General features: G+C 40.2%; 2 protein-coding genes across 4 annotated transcripts in view; one reads left to right on the top strand and one right to left on the bottom strand.

Annotated features, from left to right (window-relative positions):
- Window positions 1–952: 952 nt before the first annotated feature.
- On the bottom strand, window positions 953–5,546 carry LOC124789615. Of its 2 annotated transcripts, XM_047257032.1 has the most exons (5): window positions 5,215–5,546; window positions 4,695–4,815; window positions 3,280–4,099; window positions 2,506–3,192; window positions 953–2,391 (listed from the first exon to the last, which is right to left on the bottom strand). In XM_047257032.1, the coding sequence occupies exons 3-5, from the start codon at window positions 3,487–3,489 to the stop codon at window positions 2,083–2,085; spliced, it is 1,206 nt and encodes a 401-aa protein (XP_047112988.1). In that variant the 5' UTR covers window positions 3,490–4,099; window positions 4,695–4,815; window positions 5,215–5,546; the 3' UTR covers window positions 953–2,082. The 2 variants fall into 2 exon arrangements, with proteins under 2 accessions (XP_047112988.1, XP_047112989.1); XM_047257033.1 differs by having other exon boundaries at window positions 4,695–5,546.
- Window positions 5,518–25,107, top strand: part of LOC124789616 (vacuolar protein-sorting-associated protein 36) — a 37,696-nt gene continuing 18,106 nt past the window's right edge. The window contains exons 1-5 of one of the 2 annotated variants that reach the window (XM_047257036.1): window positions 5,518–5,631; window positions 6,135–6,330; window positions 6,533–6,684; window positions 14,940–15,116; window positions 15,271–15,435. In XM_047257036.1, coding sequence (XP_047112992.1) covers window positions 5,605–5,631; window positions 6,135–6,330; window positions 6,533–6,684; window positions 14,940–15,116; window positions 15,271–15,435 — 717 coding nt within the window. In that variant the 5' untranslated portion in view covers window positions 5,518–5,604. The other variant, XM_047257034.1, reaches the window with a different exon arrangement.

Genomic DNA, 25,107 nt, shown 5'->3' with positions numbered 1-25,107 from the left:
GATTTATCTTATGAGATGCTATACATCATTCTTTCTCTGTAACTCATTATGAAAAACAAAAGCTTTACTGTCAGCCAATCCCAATACAACAAGAATAATCAGTTAAGAAACTGTTTTTTTTATATTTCATAATAAAATTACATAGTTAACAGAAATCCTTACAATTAAATCTGGACAGAGGAGATATCAACACTTTCACCAGGAAACCAACTGTTTCAAAAATAAATAAATAAAAATAGTAGAACATAGGAGGAAAGTCCTGCTAACTAGCAGCTATGGGAGAGGCATGGGCCAGACCTTGTGGAAAAATTAGATGACAGGTACCAATACCATCTGCAATGAATGATACTAATGTTGACTTGGTTCCTGCTTATATGCAGTATGATGGCCCAACTGAACAGCTCCGTCAGGAGGGTCAATACACAGCTAGATCATCTGCTTCAGGCAACTACTTAGTCAGGCATAGGTTTGGTTCCTGTTGATGCATTGGTAGGTGGGACTTTACAAGGCATGGCCAGCATCTGAATAGCAAAGGGGTGAAAAGCAAAATCTTGAGGAGGGGGGGGGGGGGGGGGGGGGGGGGGGGGAGCAGGCACAAACTTGCGGGGGTAACTCGTTTTTAGGCTACGAACTTATGCTATTAGGGTTATTGCAAATTTTGGTGGTAAGCATACCAGTAAATTAGCTTACTATGCCTATTTTCATTCACTGCTTTCATATGCTGTCACATTTTGCGGTAATTCATCATTAAGAGAGAAAGTATTCATCGCACATAAGTGCAAATCAGAATAATGCCTGCAATCCATCTACGATCAGCTTGCAGACCTTTATTTAAGGAACTCAGGATATTCACAGAACCTTCACTAAACAAATATTCACTTATGAACTTTTTTGTTGTTAATAATTCATCCCGATTCAAAAATAACAGCAAAGTGCATAGCTATAACAGTAAAATAAAGTATGATCTTCACTATTGTGGGTTATATCTGACTTTGGGATGAAAAGGGATGAATTACACTGCCACAAAAATCTTTGTTCATTTACCTAATAGCATTAAAAGTCTGATAGCCAAACAACATTTGAATTTTTAGATATGATTTTTGCATATGAAGTAGTAATTGTAAAAAAACTGTAACAATAACATTCCACTATTAAATGTAGTATTCATGAACTATGGAATAAGTATTAATTTAATGTAATGTAATGAGCAGCTCAGTCAAAAGGTAAAGGGCAATCCCATTCAGAATATGGTCACAGCTGTGGTGCCTCTTTCATAGTTTTACAGGATGTAATATGGCATGGTTAGTGTAAAGTTCTATATAGCATGCACAAAGCACAATCTCTCTGTTGGTAGCCTACAGCTGAAAGAGCAAATGTTCCCGAGTTAATTGCATATGGTGTTCTAATGCTACAATCTTGAGAAGAAATTATACCTATTAGTGCAAATGTGCTGTGTAACACCACTGTTGACTGTGGATGAATCTGGTGCAAGATCCCGTTATTTACTGCCTCACTACACACACACTAAGCGTCGTCTATGCAGGTTTTTCTTAGATCAGATACAAAAGTTTACTAGAAACACCAAACACAAGACGACAGTCTCATCATCAAAGCTTTTATCAATACAGTTTGGTGATTGTGACAGCTACTACAATTCCAGGAGAGTGTAGTTGTGGTTTATACTGACCACAGGTTGTGTGCCTTGCATGCTGGCCAGAAGTGGAGTCAGAGGACATGCGCAAAACATAAATGGCAATTCAATGTTGAAGAGTACTGTGTACACTGTGCTGAAAAACCTGCACATCCAAGCGCACAAAAAAAAAAATCTCAGAGCTACTGGATGGTTTCCTTACTTGTCTTTTGCATATACATGGTCTCAGCTACTGTTTCCACTTCCCAAGAGGTCTTGTATAATCGTCTCAATTTCTGCACAGGATGGTGTTGCAAATGAATGTTCCTTCTTTTCACATGTCTTCCTTACTGATTGGAACTGTCTCTGAATCCTGCATGTCTCATTTGGTGGAGCTGAAGTTACTGGAAAATGTGGACCAACGAGTTCTTTTTGCGATGCAATGCCTGCCCTCATTTCTTTAATTTATCAAATGACACAAGGAGAGAGCCAGCAGTTTCACTGTTAGCACTTCTTGCTAATTGTTGCACAATAGTCAGCCTGTCTTCCAAAGCAGCTCGGTAGTCAACAGTGCTGCCAGCACCTGAAGTCTGCTGAGCAACTATTTGTGTTAACTCCTGCACAGATGACTCTCTGCAGAACCTGTCTTGCATAGGGAGCTTTACAGTTCCTTTGCTGATTTCCACTGCATGAATGTGTTCACAGAGGTTACCCTTGATCAAATTGTCTGTGCAAGAACACACACAACTGTGCACACAGATCTGAAAAGAAATACAAAATAATACATAATACACACATGTGGATTAACATCTCTTAAATTGGCACAAATGGTTGTTACACCTAGGAATTTAACTGTTGAAAATAAGTGTACATACCTTGCACTCAGTACAGGACAATGGGCATGCAGTGCAAGAGTTCTCTGTATAGGTGACAGTATATGGGGGCTGATCAGAAACGGTGTATACATGCCATGTGCCATCTTCAACACAGTGTATCAGTTCCTTATTGATACCACAACCTCTTCTGTGACTCTTACTTATTTCAGCACTGCGTGTAGTTCTCTCTGTCCCCTTACAAAGCCTTATTAATCTTTGAAAAAGTGAGTCCCTCATTCTGTGCAACAGGGCCTGGATACATTTATCTACTCTGTTATTTATTTTCTTCAGTAAGTATGAGTATTTAAGAGTTTTATGGTTTGCTTCTAAGAACATATTTGTATTAAGGCCAAGTCCAATTCTGTAGCTGTATGCCCACATATGTGCCCTCCATGAATATCTATCTTTAAAGTACTTGCCAAACTCCTCAGTTCCTTCCTCCTCTGCACACCAAGTAAGAAAGCCATCCAGCAGCTCTGAGAATTTCTCTCTATCTGTCTGTAAGTGCAAAGTTTTCAGAGCTTTGTATACAGTACTCTTCAGCATTGCATTCCCATTTACTTTTGAACATATATTCCGTCTCCATGCCCGATCAACGTGCCAGGTACATAACAACCTATGTTCGCTATGGCCCATAACTACACTCCAGGCACTGTAGTAGCAGTCACAGTCATCAGACATGAATACCTATAAAAATCAAACACACATGTTAATGCTATAGTTATTTTCAGCAAGCAGTGGATCAAACATTCTCTAACGAAACTGTCTTCTTACCTTTGTTTTGATGTTTCCAATACATTTTTTAATCTGCTCAAAGAAAACTTGCATGGACCTTGTGTCAGTATGTGTACTGAGGCAATAAGAAACTGGACATCCAGCACCAAATTCATCCACGGTCAACAGTGTGGTCAGATAAAATTTATACTTATTAGTGCCATGTGTGCTGTCTATCAAAACTTTTTCCGCACAGAATTTTTTTGCCATTTTCTGCTGATAGTCATAAGGACTATCATAAAGTCACTTTCTGATAATCTGTTTCCATTATCCTCAGTGCCTTGGGCTTTGTAATAAATCACCGGGGAATCTTTCCCTAGGCGCTCTTGTTGTCTCACCCACAGATCAACACTGGTTGCATCATCTTGGTGTGCACTACTATCGTCCAGCTTGTATTCTTTCCTAATATTTCTAATATCTTGTTTGCTTAAAAGATGAACTCTTCTGAAGAGTCCAACTTGAATGCTCTCTCTCACTTTCTTCAAAATTGTAGTATCAGGAACACCTTGTGCAATTAATTCAGCAACCATTGCCCTGTCAGCTGTGGTCAGATGTAGGCTACCCACAGAGAGACTGTGTCCTGTGTGTGTCCTGTAGAACTTGACATTAACCATGTTAGATGACACATTTTTTACTACCAAACAGGCAGGGCACGTGCCGCCAATTTTGATTGAAGATTCCCTTAACCTTTTGCCTGAAGCTGTTTTGTCAACATATCCAGAACGGTGGCAAACAAAATAATCACATTTCTGTTTTCCCCTTGGTCTTATGAAGGAAACCTTCTCTTCAGCTTCCATCTGTTCCTTCCACAGAAAGAACTCTGAAAATAAAATTACAATGCATAAGTAATACAAACTTAAGTACAGCATTTGTGTGTTATTCTGAGGAAATAATTTAGTTGAAATACACAAGATAACACTGAGTAAGATCAAAACATATTAGCAGCTCTCTAATAATTATTATAAGCAAAGTGCCTGTGAAATAATGGTAATGGAGACAGTCTCTCCTACTCATGTGTCATAAGAATCTAAAAATGGTTGTGGTATGTACATACAATCAATGTCAGACTGCTTTATGCCAACATTCCAAACTAAGCCTAGGGCTACACTACAGATCAGCCTGTCACCACCACCAAGATTTAGAAACATGTAGCATGCTGGGGCAAATCCCGATTAACAACTTAACAAGTCCAACAGTTTAGAGTAGTTTTAAGTTATACACTGAAGATATATTGCCAATCATTGATTACCCTATGATACTTTCTTACCTATATTTACATAAATGACACCCAACATGAACACTAATAAATACTAAATCATATCATAAACTCACTGGAAAGTCCTACATATACAAACAATGTACAACATCAGTTATCTGGCAAATACAAATAATAAACTATACTTTTGTTTCCTCACCTTCCACAGAATTAAATGTCATTTCCTTGCACTCCATTTTCTGTTGGTGAACACACTCCAAATGGTGTATCAGTTCTTGCCTCCGAGAGCATCTAAATGTATTGCACTCTGTACATGTCATCTAAATAACAAAAAAAACAGGTTTTTGCTTAATATCTTAATAGCGTACTGCAACGGAAAAAGAACGTGTAAGCACAATTAATGCACTTATTCGTCCATCATGTTTCATACTGCCAATTATGAAGGAGAATCTTCAGGGATGTGGAACAACACAGTGAAGCCGCGGTGAGAAACTAGGCCCTGCATTACTTAAATATCTAAAATAAGTTATTTGTGCTTCATGAAACTACTTTAAAAATTTAGAGGAAAGGCCGCATCCCCGATATCACACTGGTGATATCTCCATAACGTTTTCGCCAATATAGCACGCTTCACTATGAACCAGCCATCTGCTTGCAGTTACATTAAGATTCACGCAGTACTCATATGGTGACAGAGAGGTAACCAACTTGCCTCCTACCTTTCCAGACGCGAAATTGTGTCTCTTCATGTGTTTGTTTACGTCTGTTACCAACTTGTCGCAGATATTACATATTTCTTTCCTAGGCTGTACATAAATATTCTTGCGATGCTTCATCCTCATATGTCGGTACAAGCTTTTTCTTGTATTAAAATTTGTTCCACACACTTCACTTCACACAAGCCTGCCACACCACGAGTCCGTTCAACATTATCCATAGTGTACCTTGCGACGATGAATTCATAAAAGCACCACACACCAAGATGGGTCCCGCGAAAATCATACGAAGCGTTCAAAGATCTACCTACAAGCAGGTACGTCTCATTGGCTCTTACCGCCAACCAATGAGATATCGGTGCCAGTTGAAATAGCTACGTATAATGCCTCGTGATGTTGTGTGCCATCGATAATCATAAGGTATGCAGGAGATCGCTGATGTTGTCGCAAATAGTATACATCTCTGACCACGCAGTGCATTTGGTGGGAGTGGTGTTGTGAATGTGTTGACAGAAAGTGAAATTTGGTATCTTGGAGACAGTAAATGAAGTTTGACATGTTTGGGGTTTGATAAATAAATAACATAGTCTCGCGAGACATCACGAACAAATGTCAACAATAAGCCAAAATCAGCTTACTTCACGATATGAATTCCAAATAAAATAAGTTACTTTTCAGTATTTATAGCGTTGGCTCAGGGTATTAAAATAATGGATAGATTTGAGTACGCTGAGCCGCTGCTCTCGACCGGTGAGTCGTACGTAACACGGGAAAAAGCTGTCAAGCTGTATGACGGTGATACAAAGGTATATAAACACCACAAGCTAGCTGTCAAAGCTTCCCCCACAAATTAAAAGTAACGTAATATTCTGTGACTGTGAAAGTAGCTACCACCATTTATGTAATTACGTCATTCTTTCTAGACATCATTCGAAGGAGGTGAACTTGTTCTCACTACTCATCGCTTGTTGTGGGGAAGACCAGGAGATATTCCTCGTGGCAGAACATGCCTATCCTTGCCGCTTCGTTATGTTGTATTTTCAGAAGAGGAGTCACCAAGTTCATTTGCATTCACGAGGAGCAAAAAAATAGTCCTTCACCTTACGGAACCAATTCCAGGTTTAGAACTTGTCATATTATTACTATAGGTTGTTAAGTTTCAGTTTACCCATTGTTTCATATTGCCAATGGCTGAATGCTATTTACATATACGTCATAATAACTGGAATCTTTGCATACTTTCCTTATGTTAAATCATAGCTCTTTATGTGATCATCAGGCCTATATATTTCATTTTTACATTGCAATTGTGTTCTTTAAGGGAAGATCCCCGGTCCCGTCGGTAAAAGCAGCTACAATTATGTGAAGCTGTCATTTAAAGAAGGACTGGAACATGATTTCTTTCGTTTACTCAGTGATACAGTTCAGAAGAAAGCTTGGGAAACTCTTTTGCCTATTCCACCAGCTTCACAGGTAATAGAACAATGTTCTGGTTTAAAACTGTATGTCATGAATAATTAAGCTAAGCTTGCCCTTAGAGGCAGTGTGAAACGACAAATTAGTACCACACAAGACCCTCTAAAAATTTGAGATATCTAACAAGCAGCAAAGATTAACAAGTAGCATAGATTAAATCGTAACTGTACATTGCTCTGTATTATAATGTGCCTTTTAGGCATTCAAGCCTGAATTCTTTTAGTTTTATGTTAAAGCTTAATATAACTTTACACGTTTGTTATTGATCCATTATTTTGATGCTCTGCAGTGTGTTTGCCTGTATATTGACTTAGATGAAAATTGAGTCATAAGACTTTACATGCAGAAAATAATCTGTTCAAGGGCCAAATTCCATTGCACCTTTGGGATACAGTCTTTAAAAGTTTTGCACATTTGGCAAAAAATACGTGTCAGTCTTAAAAGTTGTGCTAGTCCCCAATTCTGACATATCTAAAAGAATATAAATTTATTTAAATATTAATCTACTTTCTAACACAGTTACCTACCTTTATTCATCCAAAGGTAATCTCCCAATGGTACAGGATGTGACAAGATAACACAGTGCAGATGAATAGGGCAAAATATGCAATCGCAGCATACGTAATTGCTTTATGCATATGGGACAGGTGGTATAAGGGAATAGCTAAACAAATACTTTTTTGTCATTATTATTAATGTTACTGTACAATCTAGGTTTCGGGTTACAACCACATTTTCAAGTTCATTACTGATTCCCAAAGTTGATAATGCACAGATAAATGTAATCACAAGGCAAAGATAATCATCTTAACTCCTAAGTTATCAATCCATAGCTTAATGTAAAATTACATCAGTGACCATTTTTTAACCAATTACATATGTAATTACACATTTCAACAATCGCATTAGCATGACAGGACTAATGTTATGCATCAGCCAAGAACTTTTTATCTACTGATGGACAAGGGCCCAAAGTTCTGCTTCTATTCTGGGATTGTGATCTCATCTAAAAGGGGTGAATAATTGAATTGAGATTACTCATTTAATAATAAGTGTGGGGATATACACATCGTTCGCTTAATTTCTAAAATTTCTAAGTAGTTGAGTCTAGCCCCCTTTTCCTCTGTGTATAAGACTTGTACATCTATTATGTATTTGTAGTCATTGTTCAGTCAGTGTCCCACAAAGGTTAAATCAGGCTTCTTCAATCTGCAGCTTCTGTGATGTTCTTTAAACCTGGTGCAGATTGACCTCCCCATCTGTTCAATGTAGCAAGACTAACACTCATGGTATGTGATTTTATAAACCCCATTTTTTGTGACAGCTGGTTTTTTTGCATTGAACAAGCAACTACCTATTGTCTGACAGAGAGAAATTATGAACCAGTGGCACACTAACATAGAGGTCAGCATGCAGTTGGGGGGAGGGGGGGGGCAGCATAAATTTCCTGGACATTAACTAAAAATAGAAGACGGTTACCATAAATTTAAAATTTGTTGAAGAGATTCCTTCGCTGACTCATTCATCCCAGCTTCCTCACAGCATCCTGGAACCTATAACTATGCAGCATTCCACCACATGATAGGCCGTCCCTTTCTATCCCTATTCCCAAGAAGACTTTGACCAGGAACTTAATACAATAAAAACAATAGCCACAAATAATGAATTTAACCCCAACATAAAATTTTAGGTAAAAAGATGAAGAAGCAAGCCAGGTTCCTACTGTTCTCAATCAAAAGGCAGACAAACTGGAAAAGAAATGGTGCAGATTACCTTTTGTAGGGAAAACATCAAAAGGAAGGTAACATTTTTAAGACAAAGGGTTTCTGGGTGTTTTTCTATGCCCCTCAGCCAATAGGTAGTTTTTCATTCAGTGCAAAGGAGATACAACCAGCCATCACAAAAAGTGGGATTTATAAAACCATATGCCATGAGTGTCAGTCTTGCTACATTGGACAGATGGGGAGGTCAATCTGCACCAGGTTTAAAGAACATCACAGAAGCTGCAGATTGAAGAAGCCTGATTTAACCTTTGCAGGACACAGCCTCAACAATAACCACAAATACATAATAGATGTACAAGTCTTACTCATAGAGGAAATGGGTCCAAACTCAACCAATTAGGAATTTTAGAAATTAAAACTCATGTGTGCATCACCACACCTATTATTAAATGAGCAAACCCAGTTCAGTTATTCACCTCTTTTAGATGATATCACAACCCCAGGATAGAATCAAAACTTTGGGCCCCAGTCCACCAGTAGATAAAATGTTCTTGGCTAATGCATAACTTTAGCCCTATCATGTTAGCTGCTGAATTGTGCAATCACTTATGTAATTGGTTAAAAAATGGTTATTGACTTAATTTTACATTACGATATGGATTGGTAACTCAAGAAGTTGGGATGATTATCTTTGCCTTGTCGTCATGTTTATCTGTGTATTATCATCTTTGGGAACCAGGAATGTACGTGATAATGTGCTTATAACGCGAAACCTAGGTTGTGCAGTAACACCAATAATAAAATTTGTGAAACAAGGCAAAAAACAGTGTTTGTTTAGTTAATTTACAATGTTTCAGCAAGAACCCACAGTTGATAACTGATAGACTGTGGCCTCGATTAAGGAACCATCCTGTCATTTGTCTTAGCAATGTAGGAAAACCATGGGGAAGGCAAAACAGGATGCCTGGACAGAGCAATGCTGTCCTCCTGAATATGAGGTCAATGTCTCAACAGCTACACTGCGTCTTTTGGTAATTCCCTGTTGGATAATGTTCCTTGATTTGCACACCATTTGTTACAGATGAGTTGGTGTAAAACATAGTTTTGTTCTCAACTGCCATACACACTAAGGCACCTGCTGATACCCCAGAACTGCAAAGGTCCTACTGTTCCCCTTTCCTCAATTCCAGACTCGATATTCAACTATATGCCAGTGTTCACCTGAAAAATTAAGTGAATGGACGTTTTACATCACGTTTTACACGTGATGTATGACACGTTTTACATCATGACATGATTTTTGTGAAAGCAGTAAACCATAATCATGTATTGAAATGTGACAAGGTGCCATAGTAACCCTCTTTCATTACCATCCACTACTATGAATCCTCTGAGTAATCTTAAATTTTGTGATATGCATTACTTTGGAGAAATTACACTGCTGTTTTAAACAAATGTATTTTAGTAATCTCTTTCACTTCATTTGTGAATTTATTATACAATTTGTATGTTTTTCATGGGTAAATGTAACTCCAAACTGGCTCTTGTTCCATGATTAGTAATTATTTAGTAATATTTCCCTCAATATGCCCCAAAGGTTGGTAGATATAATTACTTGATGCAATAAGGAAGCCCAATTTTGTAAATAGCTCTGAACTATGAACACAACTACTACTTCCAGGTATTATTCTTATGATCCTCCTCTGCAGTTTAAAAACAATGCCCATGTTTTGTGTCTTCAAGCCCCAGAAAAGAATCCCATACTTAAGACTTGAATGTATGTAGGCATAATATGCCAGCGTAAGCCATTTGCTGTTGCAGACTGGTGCTAACATCCAAAGAACATAGCATGCTGATGACATTCTTTTTGCCAGTATGTTTGTATGCTTTGCTTTGTATACTTTGACTCATGACTTTAGTGTTATTCCATGTATCCCACTGCCTCGTGATGATTGGGTGTTGTGTGATGTCCTTAGGTTACTTAGGTTTAAGTAGTTCTAAGTTCTAGGGGACTGATGACCATAGATGTTAAGTCCCATAGTGCTCAGAGCCATTTGAACCATATATCCCACAGGGAGTGGTTTGTGGGACATGGATGGAAGCAAAATATGTACCTCTAAGTGCAATACAATGAAATGAGCTTACATTACTGTGTTACATTGCTAATTTCAATTGTAAAATAACCTAAAGCATTAAATTCCTGTGAAGATACTGTTCAGTAGAGTAGTTGCCCTAGCCATTTTTTAAACTGGAATTTTCCCAGAAAATTTTGCAGAATACACTAGTTTTTTGTTTCTTTCTTTCTTTTTCTTCTTTTAAATCACCTATTTCAGTAATCATATATACTGCAAACATAGCTGAACCAAGATGCTTCGTAACTCTAGGCAGTGCATTTTCCAGCTGTCTCTAGTTAAGGCAACTGGCTATGCTAAATAGACTGATACTGGCTGTCAGCATTGACCTGTGATGCCTTCAATGTGGCAGACATGGTCATTTCACTCTTATGCAATGTGGAGACCATGATGTCACACATTCAAGATGCGAACAGATGAAAACAATCCAATTATACAAAATATAATCAAAATAATTCAAAGAATAATGTGAAATTAATGGGACAACTGAAGGAATTAGAAGGATTTGGTAGGACATAACAAAATAGATGACATCCGTGATACGAAATACATACCCAAAAATCTATGCAAAAATCCGTAAGTCAACATTGCATGAAATTCACAAAAATTCACAAAATTGGTATTACTAACTCAGTTAACCCTGATCAATAAACTGTACTCTGTGATAGCAACACACAAATAAATCTGCAAAATAACTGGTATTGGAAATTTTACTTAACCTGTATAGGTCAAATCAAGTCCACAAAACCATAACTCGCCCCAAAATCTGGTATAAAAACATCACTTTTATCACTTTTATCTCCCAACAAAGTCTCCGATAACACAAGAACATGGTTTGCTCAGAAAACTGGTATAGCTAACTTCAGTTGAACTATATAGTTACACAGTACCAAGAAACCACAATTTGAACGAAAAACTAGTATTGAAAACTTCACCTATGTAGCAAGAGCAAACTCCACAACAACAAAAAACTAAACGTCACAGCACTATTATTGAAGAAGTCAGTTAGCCAAAACAGTTACAACAAACTTCATGATACAGACCAATCTTAATTAACCATTATTAATTTCAACTAATTACACAACCCACATATTCATTAAAAAAATTCCATTAACAGCCATTTCCTGTACAATCAAAATGCAATCATGCACATAAATTAAACAAGCATATCGTATTTCTTATATGACAGTACCAAGAGAAACAAAGAACATAAACTCTGTACTTAATGAACATTATCAGCCAACACAAAAATTTATACAGCCACAAGGAACAAACATGTAGCTATCAAAAAAGAAAACACACACAAACAAACATATATTTCTCATACCAGGACTTATTTCTGAATGACTACTGCAGCCTACATCCCTTTGGACCTGCGTACTTCACACTTCCTTCTAATACTAAACTGGTGATCCCTTGGTTCCTCAGAATGTGTCCTATGAACCAATCTCTTTTAGTCAACTTGTGCCACAGACTTCTTTTCTTCCCAGTTTTGTACAGTACCACCTCATTAGTCACACAATCTACCCATCTAATCTTCAGCTTTCTTCTGTAGCACCACATTTCATAAGCTTCTATTTTTTTCTTGTCTAAAGTGTTTAGCATCAATGTTTGATTGTCATACAAGGCTGCACTCCAGACAAATTCCTTCAGAAAAGATTTCCTAACACTTAAATCTATATTTGATGCTTATAGGTTTCTGTTGTTCAGAATCATTTTTCGTGCCATTTCACATCAAATGAGTTTGCAATTGCGAATAATGGCAACTGTCAGTTATAGAATGGAATGAAGACAATGAAAATTTGTGCCGGACCAGGACGCAATCCCGGATTTCCCACTTATCGCGAGCAGTCACCTTACCATTTTACTATCTGTGCACGACTCATGAGCAGACCAAAACCTCCGTAAGTCATCAACCATGCGTCTAGGAGCTGTACTCGTACATCCATTATGTATATTCCTATATTTCCATACAGGCCAGATGTTGTACTTGAATGCATGTCCAAAGGAACTGTGCATTGTAATCAGAATAACACAGGCACTGAAATATCATATTTATCTGCCGATACCGGGCAAGCAACTTTCAAGTACAACATCTGACCTGTAGAGGAATATCCATAATGGATGTACGAGTACAGGTAGTAGACGCGTGGTTGACAACACGTGGAGGTTTGGGTCTAGCTGTGAGTCATGCACGAATAGCCAAATGGTAAGGCGACTGCATGCATATCCAAAGGAACTTTGCATCATAATCAGAGTAACACAGGCACTGCAATGTTTTATTTCTTGCTATTGCCAGTCTACATTTTTTATTGTCTCTACTTCTGCCATCATCCGTTATTTTACTCCCCAAATAGCAAATAGGTACGCTTCAAAAATTTAAAGCTCCAGTCAGTGGCAGCTCGTGAGTATACATTCTGGGTGTCACAAATTTTTAGATTCAGATAAATTTGAGAGTGTGTAATTAATAGCCACTGCTGTATAACAGTTATGCTTATCAACAAGTTTATGCAACTACAGCCACTGCCGATAATAATAACAGCAGTAATAATAGTAATAATCCATTTTTAACCAGACTTAACGTCTGAGAAAGTAAAGAAATAATAATATGCATAACTTATCTGACAAAAGAAAGAATTGAAACTTCCTGGCAGATTAAAACTGTGTGCCGGACCGAGACTCGAACTCGGGACCTTTGCCTTCCACGGGCAAGTGCTTTACCAACTGGGCTACCCAAGCACGACTCACACCCCGTCCTCACAGCTTTACTTCTGACAGTACCTCATCTCCTACCTTCCAAACTTTACAGAAGCTCTCCTGCGAACCTTGCAGAACTAGCACTCCTGAAAGAAAGGATATTGCGGAGACATGGCTTAGTCACAGCCTGGGAGATGTTTCTAGAATTCTAAAAGAAAGAATTGTTTTTGTGCAATTTTGTTGTTTTGCACATAATTAAATACAGTTTAGGGCAATAATGAAATAATGTGTAAGCATTTGCACCTCTCCGTTTCGCATTTTTGTGGGGAGATTTCGTGCTTCTCCATTTTTTTCAGACTAATGTATAAGATTCCTGACAGATCTATTAGTTCATGAATTTACTTCCAAGCTAATATTCTGATGCAGTAAGTTTACTTTAACCTCTTTTTTATCTTCATATTTTATGCTCAAAATATTCATTTACATTTATGCTTAGTGTCTCTCCTTAAAGATACTGAAATCAACCCATCCATTTTCCAAAATTTTTGAAGTGGTGATGTCTTGCAGAATAATATTCCACCTGAGTAACAATAATGTCCTCAGTAATATGCAATTTGGATTTCACAAGAATTGCTCAACAGAATGCCATTTACACCATTCCTCACCAAATTTTACAAGCATGAAATGACAAAATAGCAACAGTTGGTATTTTCTGTGACCTGTCTAAGGCATTTGACTGTATGAATCACAATATTCTCCTATCTCAGGACAGGCCGAACAGCATTCCACGAGTACTCCTGCCTAGTGCTCTGAACACAAGGGCGAGTGGGGCTGAGAGGTGAGGAGGAACAGGATAAGATTGCAGAGCCCAGGTTGTGAAGCAGTGACTGAAGTTGAACATTTTGAGAGTTCTGCCACATTGCAGTCAACTCTTCTCTTGGCTTCAGTTTGACAGTGGCCATTTGGTCAGGTGAACAGCTGAGTGGTGGTCACGTCTGCTTTAAAAACTGTGTAAAAGATAAAGTACAACCCTGCCTAGCTCCCTTCTTTATTCCTGTGTATTTCACATCTTTCAGCCATTTGAACTGCCATGCAATTTCCATAGAAGTTGTAGATGACCTCTTGCTCCCTGTTTGTTATTTCTGATAACTTCAGGTTTTTAAAAAGTGTATTCCTGTCACTGTTGTTGAAAGCTTTTTGCAAATCAACATGTGTTATAAACAGATGTTTGTCTTTCATTAAACACTCTATCTTCTAAGATGAGTTGTGGTTTGTGATTTGTGTGGTGCAGCCAATGAATCATGACATTGGCGATAGTTCACAATATCCTAATATCCTGTGTATTATCATTCTCTCCATGCGTTACTTGTAAGAAGTAGTAATACAGTAGAAGAAGATTACTGTAATGAAGTAAGTACAAATCTTATGCAGAATGAACTATTGTTAAAAATTTCAGAGATTGGAAATTGTTAAGTATTTATTGCTTTTCATGCACTTTTCCTCTGTTTAAAACCGTTATTGGTGTGTACTTCTTTGTATCACTTGTCCTTTTTGTCTTTTAATTTTTGTAATTGACTTTTTTGCAATCAAAGGAATTTCCAGTTCTGAATATTTGAGGTTTTACTTTGTATTTCTGTAATCTTTTCTCAAGTTTTTTGTATGAACGATCAGTAAGAAATATATTTGATTAAATTTCCAGGCACACCAATCAAATATTAAACTACGAACTGGTATTGTTGGAATTGAGAGAAGTATAAGTGAAAAGCAGAAAGCTACTGATGAAAGTATCAGTGTTGCCTTCCAAGATTTGAACAAGTTAATGGTTATGGCAAAGGACATGGTGAATTTATCGAAGAATATTTCTCAAAAAATTAGAGTAAGTTTTCCATCCTTGACTCACAGAAATGGGACTCGTAAAAATTTTGACAGTATAATGAAAAATGAATATACGTTTATTAATGTATCTCAGTTCTTACTAGTATTTCCTGTAAAGCATCAGCTATATTCATACTGTTAACATTGTACTTTAGGAAAAACAAGGCGATATCACTGAAGATGAAACTGTCAGGTTCAAGTCTTATTTACTTAGCCTGGGCATAGATGATCCTGTTACAAGAAATGATTTCCGCAGTGAAAGCCAGTACTTTCAGCAACTTGCTAAACAGTTATCTGAAATTTTGGTGGAGCCAATTACGGTATGTAAGAATTATTATTGTCTGAAGTTCAGTTTGAGCTATTTCACGAGTATTAGTGTGAAAACAGTAGAACAAAGTATACATAATATTAATATAATAGAGGGAAACATTCCACGTGGGAAAAATTTATCAAAAAACAAAGATGATGTGACTTACCAAACGAAAGCGCTGGCAGGTCGAAAGACACACAAACAAACACAAACATACACACAAAATTCAAGCTTTCACAACAAACTGTTGCCTCATCAGGAAAGAGGGAAGGCGAGGGAAAGACGAAAGGATCTGAGTTTTAAGGGAGAGGGTAAGGAGTCATTCCAATCCCGGGAGCGGAAAGACTTAGGCCGGTATTACACTGAGTGTAATACCGGCCTAAGTCTTTCCGCTCCCGGGATTGGAATGACTCCTTACCCTCTCCCTTAAAACCCACATCCTTTCGTCTTTCCCTCTCCTTCCCTCTTTCCTGATGAGGCAACAGTTTGTTGCGAAAGCTTGAAGTGTGTGTGTATGTTTGTGTTTGTTTGTGTGTCTTTCGACCTGCCAGCGCTTTCGTTTGGTAAGTCACATCATCTTTGTTTTTTGATAAAAATATACATAATATGTTATATATAAAGTGAAGTATATTGCCAAAATATAATTTTCAACCTGCTACAAAGTAATTTATTAAAATCAGTACATTATCAAAATTATGCACATACATATGTGATCAAAACTATCCGGACACCCCCAAAAACATAAGTTTTTCATATTAGGTGTATTGTGCTGCCAGGTATTCCATATCAGTGACCTCAGTAGTCATAGGACACCATGAGAGAGCAGAATGGGGTGCTCTGCGCAACTTATGGATTTCGAACGTGGTCAGGTGATTGGGTGTCACTTGTGTCATATGTCTGTACACGAGATTTCCACACTCCTAAATATCCCTAGGTCCACTGTTTCTGGTGTGATAGTGAATTGGAAATGTGAAGTGACATGTACAGCACAAAAGCATACAGGCCAACCTTGTCTGTTGACTGACAGAGACCGCTGATAGTTGAAGGTGATTGTAATGTGTAATAGCCAGATGTCTATCCACCCCATCACACAGGAATTCCAAATTGCATCAGGATCCACTGCAAGTATTATGACACTTAGGCGGGAGGTGAGAAAACTTGGATTTCATGGTCTAGTGGCTGCTTATAAGCCACACATATTGCTGGTAAATGCCAAACACCACCTCGCTTGGTGAAAAGAGTGTAAACATTGAACGACTGAACAGTGGAGAAAAATTGTGTGGAGTGGCGAATCATGGTACACAATCTGGCAATCCTATGGCAGGGTATGGGTATGATGAATGCCCAGTGAACATTATCTGCCAGCTTGTGTAGGGCCAACAGTAAAATTCGGAAGCAGTGGTGTTATGGTCTGGTCATGTTTTTCCTGGAGGGGGCTTGCACCCCTTGTTGTTTTTCATGGCACTATCACAGCACAGGCCTGTATTGATGTTTTAAATGCCTTTCTACGTCCCACTGCTGAAGAGCAACTCAGTGATGGCAGTTACATCTAGCAACATGATTGAACACCTATTCATAATGCATGACCTGTGGCAGAATGGTTACATGACAATAACATCCCTGTAATGGACTGGCCTGCGCAGAGTCCTGACCTTACTCCTTTAGAATGCCTTTGGGATGTTTTGGAGTGCTGACTTCATGCCTCACCGACCAACATCAATACCTCTCCTCAGTGCAGCACTCCATGAAAAATGGGGTGCCATTCCCCAAGAAACCTTCCGGCATGTGACTGAACGTATGCCTGTGAGAGTGGAAGCTGTCATCAAGGCTAAGGGTGGACCAACACCATATTGAATTCCAGCATTACCGATGGAGGGAGCCATGATATTCAAAGTCATTTTCAACCAGGTGTCTGGATACCTTTGATCACATAGTGTATATACAGCGCAAATCACCTAAAACTTGCACTGCAAATGTAGTGAAAATCAAAAGTACTATTGATGTGCAGTTTTTACAGAATGGATTGGCAGTCACTGGCTCATACTGTTAGTCAGCAAAGTACAATATTATGTGGTAGCACACACTAAAAAACAAGACAGGTGGATACACCAATTATGTGGATTCTGACCAGTAATGAGAAAGCTGACCACCATGGATTGTGTTCAAAATGGCTACCAGAAGTGGCTATATGCGCTTCCAGTCTGGTATGGAACAACTGCTGTACACATACCAGCATTTCAGTGGAGATATCTGAGCAGGCTGCGTTGCATGTCATTGGGTGTGGTTGGTATGTCCTTGTAGACAGTGTCTTTCAGCTTTTCCCACAGAAAAAAGTCTGCAGGTGTCAAATCTGGAAAATGAGTGGCCATGGTACGAGTCCTCAGTGTCCAATCCAACGATTTGGAAATAATTCGTTATGACATGCTGTAGTACTTTGTGCACTATGGGCTGGACAACATCATGCTGATACCACAGGTTCCTCCTAGTCTGCAGGTTTAGCATCAGTGGGAGAAAGTCTGTTGGGAGGCTATGATATTTGTGCATGTTCAACAATCCTTTTATGAAAAACAGACCTATGAGCTGATATTTCTCTATCCCACACCACTCGTTTACACACAGTGGATGCTGACGTTCCACTTGATGAAGCCAGTGTGGATTGTCAGCAGACCAATAGTGTATATGTCAGTGGTTTACCTGGCAATAATTGGAAAATGTAGCTCCATCAGTATACAAGATACTTGATATGTCTGGAGTATTCCATCTGAATGCCCATATACAGAAGTTAACATCATTCTCATAATCATTTCTGTGCAGCCTTTGGTGGAGAGAGATGTGATAGGGGTAGAACCTACGTCGATGGCGAATGCGTAGGACACTTGCTTGACTCGTGCCGCTTCCTCGTTTGATTGCTTGGGAGCTAACATGAGAATTACCTGCAACAGTAGAAAGAACATTTATTTCCCCCTCTTCTGTCATCACTTGTTTCCTTCTGTCACATTGCCTAGGCATTACACTATAACTTTCATGTAATTGGTTGAAGAGGTTGGTAAATAATTGCGGAGATGGTTCATGTTTAAAGGGATATGTTGCTGCATACAACTTACAAGAACAAACTGCATTCTTCCTATATTCTCCATACACCATGAGCATGTTCGCTTTTTCTGTGTTGGTGAATCCCATCGTCCTCTAATGACCTGCTGCTTGGGCTGTCACACACTGACTGACTAGCAAGTCGCAGTGCACTCAAGGAAAACACACACACACACACACACACACACACACACACACACTCTCTCTCTCTCTCTCTCTCTCTCTCTCTCTCTCTCTCTCTCTCTCTCTCTCTAAGCAAACATAACAACATTGAACATCATACCTACCAACTACGCAGGTTGAATGTAGCCCAAACAAATATCAGTGAGGAAGCTTTTCAAAATACAATATCTCGTTAAACACTTACACTGGAATTTAGAACAAACACTACTGACATTCTAATTTACCCTACTTTTAGTTTGTTAATGTCAGTAGGCATTGTTCATTTAAAATAAGTCTATGTTTGTACAAAAACTGCGCTTTCCAAATATTATTGTAATTTGTTGATTGGATAACAGTATGAGCCTCTGAGTACCAATCCATTCTGTGAAAGCTGCACATCAGTGACACTTTCCATTTCCACAATGTTTGTGGTTCAAGTTTTTGATTCACCCTGTATAGTAAAGAGGCCCTTAACAATAGGTAATCATCTGAAATGTAAAATTTTGCTGCTCCCACCCCATACTGTTGTTCCAGTCAAAAGAAAAGGGAAAAGAAAATACTTTGCAAAACTGCTGCTCAGTTGCAAAATTACTAGGCAATCTACAAATGCTTTTATTTTGGAACGTAATACTGTACATACAATTCTGTAGCAACATAGTATTCTCTTCCCGAAATCCTCTGTTTTCTTTTTTATTCCAAAAGATGTTTATGAGGACATACCTGACCCACCCCACACTCACCTAAAAACAATCTGAACCAGTGAATATCTAGTAGAAATTGAAAATAGGTGCCAGTTTAGGACTCGGCCCTGGATTTCCCGCCAATCACGAGAGGTTGTCCTAACCATAAGACTAGCTGAGCAAGCCTCCAGGTGCGACCTGTTCATTCACAGTCTCCCAGTGGTGCTATTCCTACAGACTGAGGACCAGATTAAGGGTGTGGTGGGGGTCCTTATGGGAGTCGTAGACCTGGGGCCTCATGTGGATGAAGGTCTTTCACTCTGATCATCATCATCATAAGATAAAATAGGACCAAAAATATGAAACAAATTTCTTATATATAAATACAAAGATGAGGTGACTTACCGAACAAAAACGCTGGCAGGTCGATAGACACACAAACAAACACAAACATACACACAAAATTCAAGCTTTCGCAACAAATTGTTGCCTCATCAGGAAAGAGGGAAGGAGAGTGGAAGACGAAAGGAAGTGGGTTTTAAAGGAGAGGGTAAGGAGTCATTCCAATCCCGGGAGCGGAAAGACTTACCTTAGGGGGAAAAAAGGACAGGTATACACTCGCACACACGCACATATCCATCCACACATACAGACACAAGCAGACATATTTAAAGACAAAGAGTTTGGGCAGAGATGTCAGTCAAGGCAGAAGTGTAGAGGCAAAGAAGTTGTTGAAAGACAGGTGAGGTATGAGTGGCGGCAACTTGAAATTAGCGGAGATTGAGGCCTGGCGGATGACGAGAAGAGAGGATATACTGAAGGGCAAGTTCCCATCTCCGGAGTTCGGATAGGTTGGTGTTGGTGGGAAGTATCCAGATAACCCGGACGGTGTAACACTGTGCCAAGATGTGCTGGCCGTGCACCAAGGCATGTTTAGCCACAGGGTGATCCTCATTACCAACAAACACTGTCTGCCTGTGTCCATTCATGCGAATGGACAGTTTGTTGCTGGTCATTCCCACATAGAATGCGTCACAGTGTAGACAGGTCAGTTGGTAAATCACGTGGGTGCTTTCACACGTGGCTCTGCCTTTGATCGTGTACACCTTCCGGGTTACAGGACTGGAGTAGGTAGTGGTGGGAGGGTGCATGGGACAGGTTTTGCATCGGGGGCGGTTACAAGGATAGGAGCCAGAGGGTAGGGAAGGTGGTTTGGGGATTTCATAGGGATGAACTAACAGGTTACGAAGGTTAGGTGGACGGCGGAAAGACACTCTTGGCGGAGTGGGGAGGATTTCATGAAGGATGGATCTCATTTCAGGGCAGGATTTGAGGAAGTCGTATCCCACCACTGCTGAAGCCCAGGCTATCCGTGATCTGAAGGCTGACCGATCCATCATCATTCTTCCGGCAGACAAGGGTTCCACGACCGTGGTACTTGATCGTCGGGAGTATGTGGCTGAGGGACTGCGTCAGCTTTCAGACAACACCACATACAAAGTTTGCCAAGGTAACCCCATTCCCGATGTCCAGGCGGAGCTTCAAGGAATCCTCAGAACCTTAGGCCCCCTGCAAAACCTTTCACCTGACTCCATCAACCTCCTGACCCCACCGACACCCCGCACCCCTACCTTCTACCTTCTTCCTAAAATCCACAAACCCAATCATCCCGGCCGCCCCATTGTAGCTGGTTACCACAGAACGTATCTCTGCCTACGTAGATCAACACCTTCAACCCATTACATGCAGTCTCCCATCCTTCATCAAGGACACCAACCACTTCCTTGAACGCCTGGAATCCTTACCCAATCTGTTACCCCCGGAAACCATCCTTGTAACCATTGATGCCACGTCCTTATACACAAATATTCCGCACGTCCAGGGCCTCGCTGCGATGGAGCATTTCCTTTCACGCCGATCACCTGCCACCCTACCTAAAACCTCTTTCCTCATCACCTTAGCCAGCTTCATCCTGACCCACAACTTCTTCACTTTTGAAGGCCAGACATACCAACAATTAAAGGGAACAGCCATGGGTACCAGGATGGCCCCCTCGTACGCCAACCTATTCATGGGTCGCTTAGAGGAAGCCTTCTTGGTTACCCAAGTCTGCCAACCCAAAGTTTGGTACAGATTTATTGATGACATCTTCATGATCTGGACTCACAGTGAAGAAGAACTCCAGAATTTCCTCTCCAACCTCAACTCCTTTGGTTCCATCAGTTTCACCTGGTCCTACTCCAAATCCCATGCCACTTTCCTTGACGTTGACCTCCACCTGTCCAATGGCCAACTTCACACGTCTGTCCACATCAAACCCACCAACAAGCAACAGTACCTCCATTATGACAGCTGCCACCCATTCCACATCAAACGGTCCCTTCCCTACAGCCTAGGTCTTCGTGGCAAACGAATCTGCTCCAGTCCGGAATCCCTGAATCATTACACCAACAACCTGAAAACAGCTTTCGCATCCCGCAACTACCCTCCCGACCTGGTACAGAAGCAAATAACCAGAGCCACTTCCTCGTCCCCTCAAACCCAGAATCCCCCACAGAAGAACCACAAAAGTGCCCCACTTGTGACAGGATACTTTCCGGGACTGGACCAGACTCTGAATGTGGCTCTCCAGCAGGGATACGACTTCCTCAAATCCTGCCCTGAAATGAGATCCATCCTTCATGAAATCCTCCCCACTCCGCCAAGAGTGTCTTTCCGCCGTCCACCTAACCTTCGTAACCTGTTAGTTCATCCCTATGAAATCCCCAAACCACCTTCCCTACCCTCTGGCTCCTATCCTTGTAACCGCCCCCGATGCAAAACCTGTCCCATGCACCCTCCCACCACTACCTACTCCAGTCCTGTAACCCGGAAGGTGTACACGATCAAAGGCAGAGCCACGTGTGAAAGCACCCACGTGATTTACCAACTGACCTGTCTACACTGTGACGCATTCTATGTGGGAATGACCAGCAACAAACTGTCCATTCGCATGAATGGACACAGGCAGACAGTGTTTGTTGGTAATGAGGATCACCCTGTGGCTAAACATGCCTTGGTGCACGGCCAGCACATCTTGGCACAGTGTTACACCGTCCGGGTTATCTGGATACTTCCCACCAACACCAACCTATCCGAACTCCGGAGATGGGAACTTGCCCTTCAGTATATCCTCTCTTCTCGCCATCCGCCAGGCCTCAATCTCCGCTAATTTCAAGTTGCCGCCACTCATACCTCACCTGTCTTTCAACAACTTCTTTGCCTCTACACTTCTGCCTTGACTGACATCTCTGCCCAAACTCTTTGTCTTTAAATATGTCTGCTTGTGTCTGTATGTGTGGATGGATATGTGCGTGTGTGCGAGTGTATACCTGTCCTTTTTTCCCCCTAAGGTAAGTCTTTCCGCTCCCGGGATTGGAATGACTCCTTACCCTCTCCTTTAAAACCCACTTCCTTTCGTCTTCCCCTCTCCTTCCCTCTTTCCTGATGAGGCAACAATTTGTTGCGAAAGCTTGAATTTTGTGTGTATGTTTGTGTTTGTTTGTGTGTCTATCGACCTGCCAGCGTTTTTGTTCGGTAAGTCACCTCATCTTTGTATTTATATATAATTTTTCCCACGTGGAATGTTTCCTTCCATTATATTGAAAACAAATTTCTTAGTTTGTTACAGCCACCATCTTAATAAACTGGCATAAATCAGTGTTAAAAAAGAAGATTGAGTATAGTACATAAAAATAGTTATTCATATTTTCCCATTGAGTAGAAGTGTTCTCCAGTCTCATGTGACTATAGAATACCCGGTTCTAGTCCAATAGATGTACAATAGGCTATGTTCCTTTAAGATCACAAGTTCCTTCTGTTTATGTGTCCTGTATGCGTTGAGTTGGGTAAAAGTTTTTGACCACAATAATAGGTACATGAAATGTACTTGCAGTTGTGAGTGTGTGCCAGACCAGGATTGGCTATCTGTGGCCAGGTCCAAATTTCCATGTGTTGTCATTCCTACATCACGACCTGCACTCGCACACATACTATGTAATTTCCATACAGAGGAGGACATTTTAATTGTAAATTGGTGCCTGCTGTCAGCAAATAAATACAATTTTGCAGTGTCCGTGTTGTTAAGAACAAAAGTGCAGTGTTCCTTGGGACTTGCATGCATGTCTGAAGGAACGCTGCATCATTCTTTGTAACTTCACATGCATTGTAATATTGTGCAATAATAGATCGTTTACTTCAAACACATTTGTGCACTGTGAAATACACTCACTCCTCACCCCATCCTTCTTTTGTTTGCTGCTTTAATAGCTAATCTATTGTCATAGAATGGAACTGTTAATTCATGCACATTGGCTGTGGTTAGTAAATGGGGTGAAACTGCGTATCATAATCTAATAAATTAGTACGTAACTCATATTTGAGTTTCATTTCTCGTATAGTGACTTAAAATGGAATCCCATCAAGTGAGTAAATTTGCCATTGTGTGAGCGAAAGAAGAGCACTGAGAGAAGCAGCTGAATTTGTGAAGAAACTACCGAAAGTGACTTTGTATTTTACAAAGAAAGAGTAGTCCATTGATAACATCGGTGAAACTATGATTCTCATATAAGACATCGGATGTTGTCGTAAAAATTCCACAGTATTTCATCCACAAAACTGACCGATATCTCCAGATGCAGTGAACACACTGCTCAGGCTGCGACCGAAACCTTCTATTTATGACAGTCATAGAAGAAACTGCACATGCATGAACTAGCCAAATTTCAGTGACCATTAGTGCAGATGTGCAGATCAGTTGCAAGAGAGGACATCTATGCAAACTGTCAGACAATGAATGCATTCACAGAGGCTGTGAATACGCTGCAGTGCCGTCGGCCACCCCAGCAGCCTCTGTTGGGAGCCGCCTGCCGAAATAGGTACGCATGCTGGCTTGTGCCCATCCTCGCCATTGTCAGCCAGATACCTGTTGCCACTACAGCGTCGTCCCTTGTGCGATCAACAGTTCTTCTTTGTTTTCACTGTGATTTTAACATGGCCAGTGCTGGATCCCATGCCGTGCTGAGGTGGTATCCTGTGTCCCTGTCAAGCAAATTAGAGAAGCTGCGAATTTCCACTGCTTCTTAAATAACACTGTCCCGATATGATGATGTCATTGACAGAACTTCAGTGGTTTTTGTTTTCTATACAATTTCCTGTACTGAGGCAGTGCTCCACCATTGCAGATTTGTCTGGTTGTTCCATACGTGTGTGTGTATATTAGACACGTCTGTCCTTCACAGTGCGACAGGTTTGTCCAGTGTATTACATCCAACAGCTACAGGGAAATGTTTAGGCATCTGGCCTTCTTAAACCAAGGTCATTTTTCATTGAGCCTAAAAGGGCTCTGAGTTTTGTTGGTGGATGAACTTCCTATTTTCTAGGAAACACTGTTGACGTATGGCAAAGTGATCATTCTTCATTGTTCTTTATTTTCTCCCAGCTCCTCACTTTGTCTAGTACATGCCCGGCATAAGGCACAGGGAATCTCCCATTCAGAATATCCGTTCTCTAAAAGTTCAGTATGGAGGCGGCAGAGATCATCAGATAAGCTGTCAGAATCCGATTTGGCTTGTGCTCTGTGGACCAATGTCCTAAGCATGCCACTTTGTTGTGAAGGATGGGGGGCAGGTGGCCTGTAAGTGTAAGTCCATGAGTGTACGTTTATGGTTCATAGCATGAGTCATGATACCATTGTCCTTTCTCTGTACCAA

The sequence above is a fragment of the Schistocerca piceifrons genome, chromosome 3 (genome assembly GCF_021461385.2).
Source record: "Schistocerca piceifrons isolate TAMUIC-IGC-003096 chromosome 3, iqSchPice1.1, whole genome shotgun sequence".
Lineage (NCBI taxonomy): Eukaryota > Metazoa > Arthropoda > Insecta > Orthoptera > Acrididae > Schistocerca > Schistocerca piceifrons.
This window is presented reverse-complemented; position numbering and strand designations above follow the sequence as displayed.

Bases quoted from the DNA above. Each gene is read 5' to 3' on its own strand.
- LOC124789615 (XM_047257033.1), bottom strand. From the start codon at position 3,489: ATGGCAAAAAAATTCTGTGCGGAAAAAGTTTTGATAGACAGCACACAT. The intron at 3,193-3,279 runs GTAAGAAGACAG...TGATTTTTATAG, and splicing joins TTGGAAACATCAAAACAAAG to GTATTCATGTCTGATGACTG. The intron at 2,392-2,505 runs GTATGTACACTT...ATTTCTTTTCAG, and splicing joins TGTCCTGTACTGAGTGCAAG to ATCTGTGTGCACAGTTGTGT.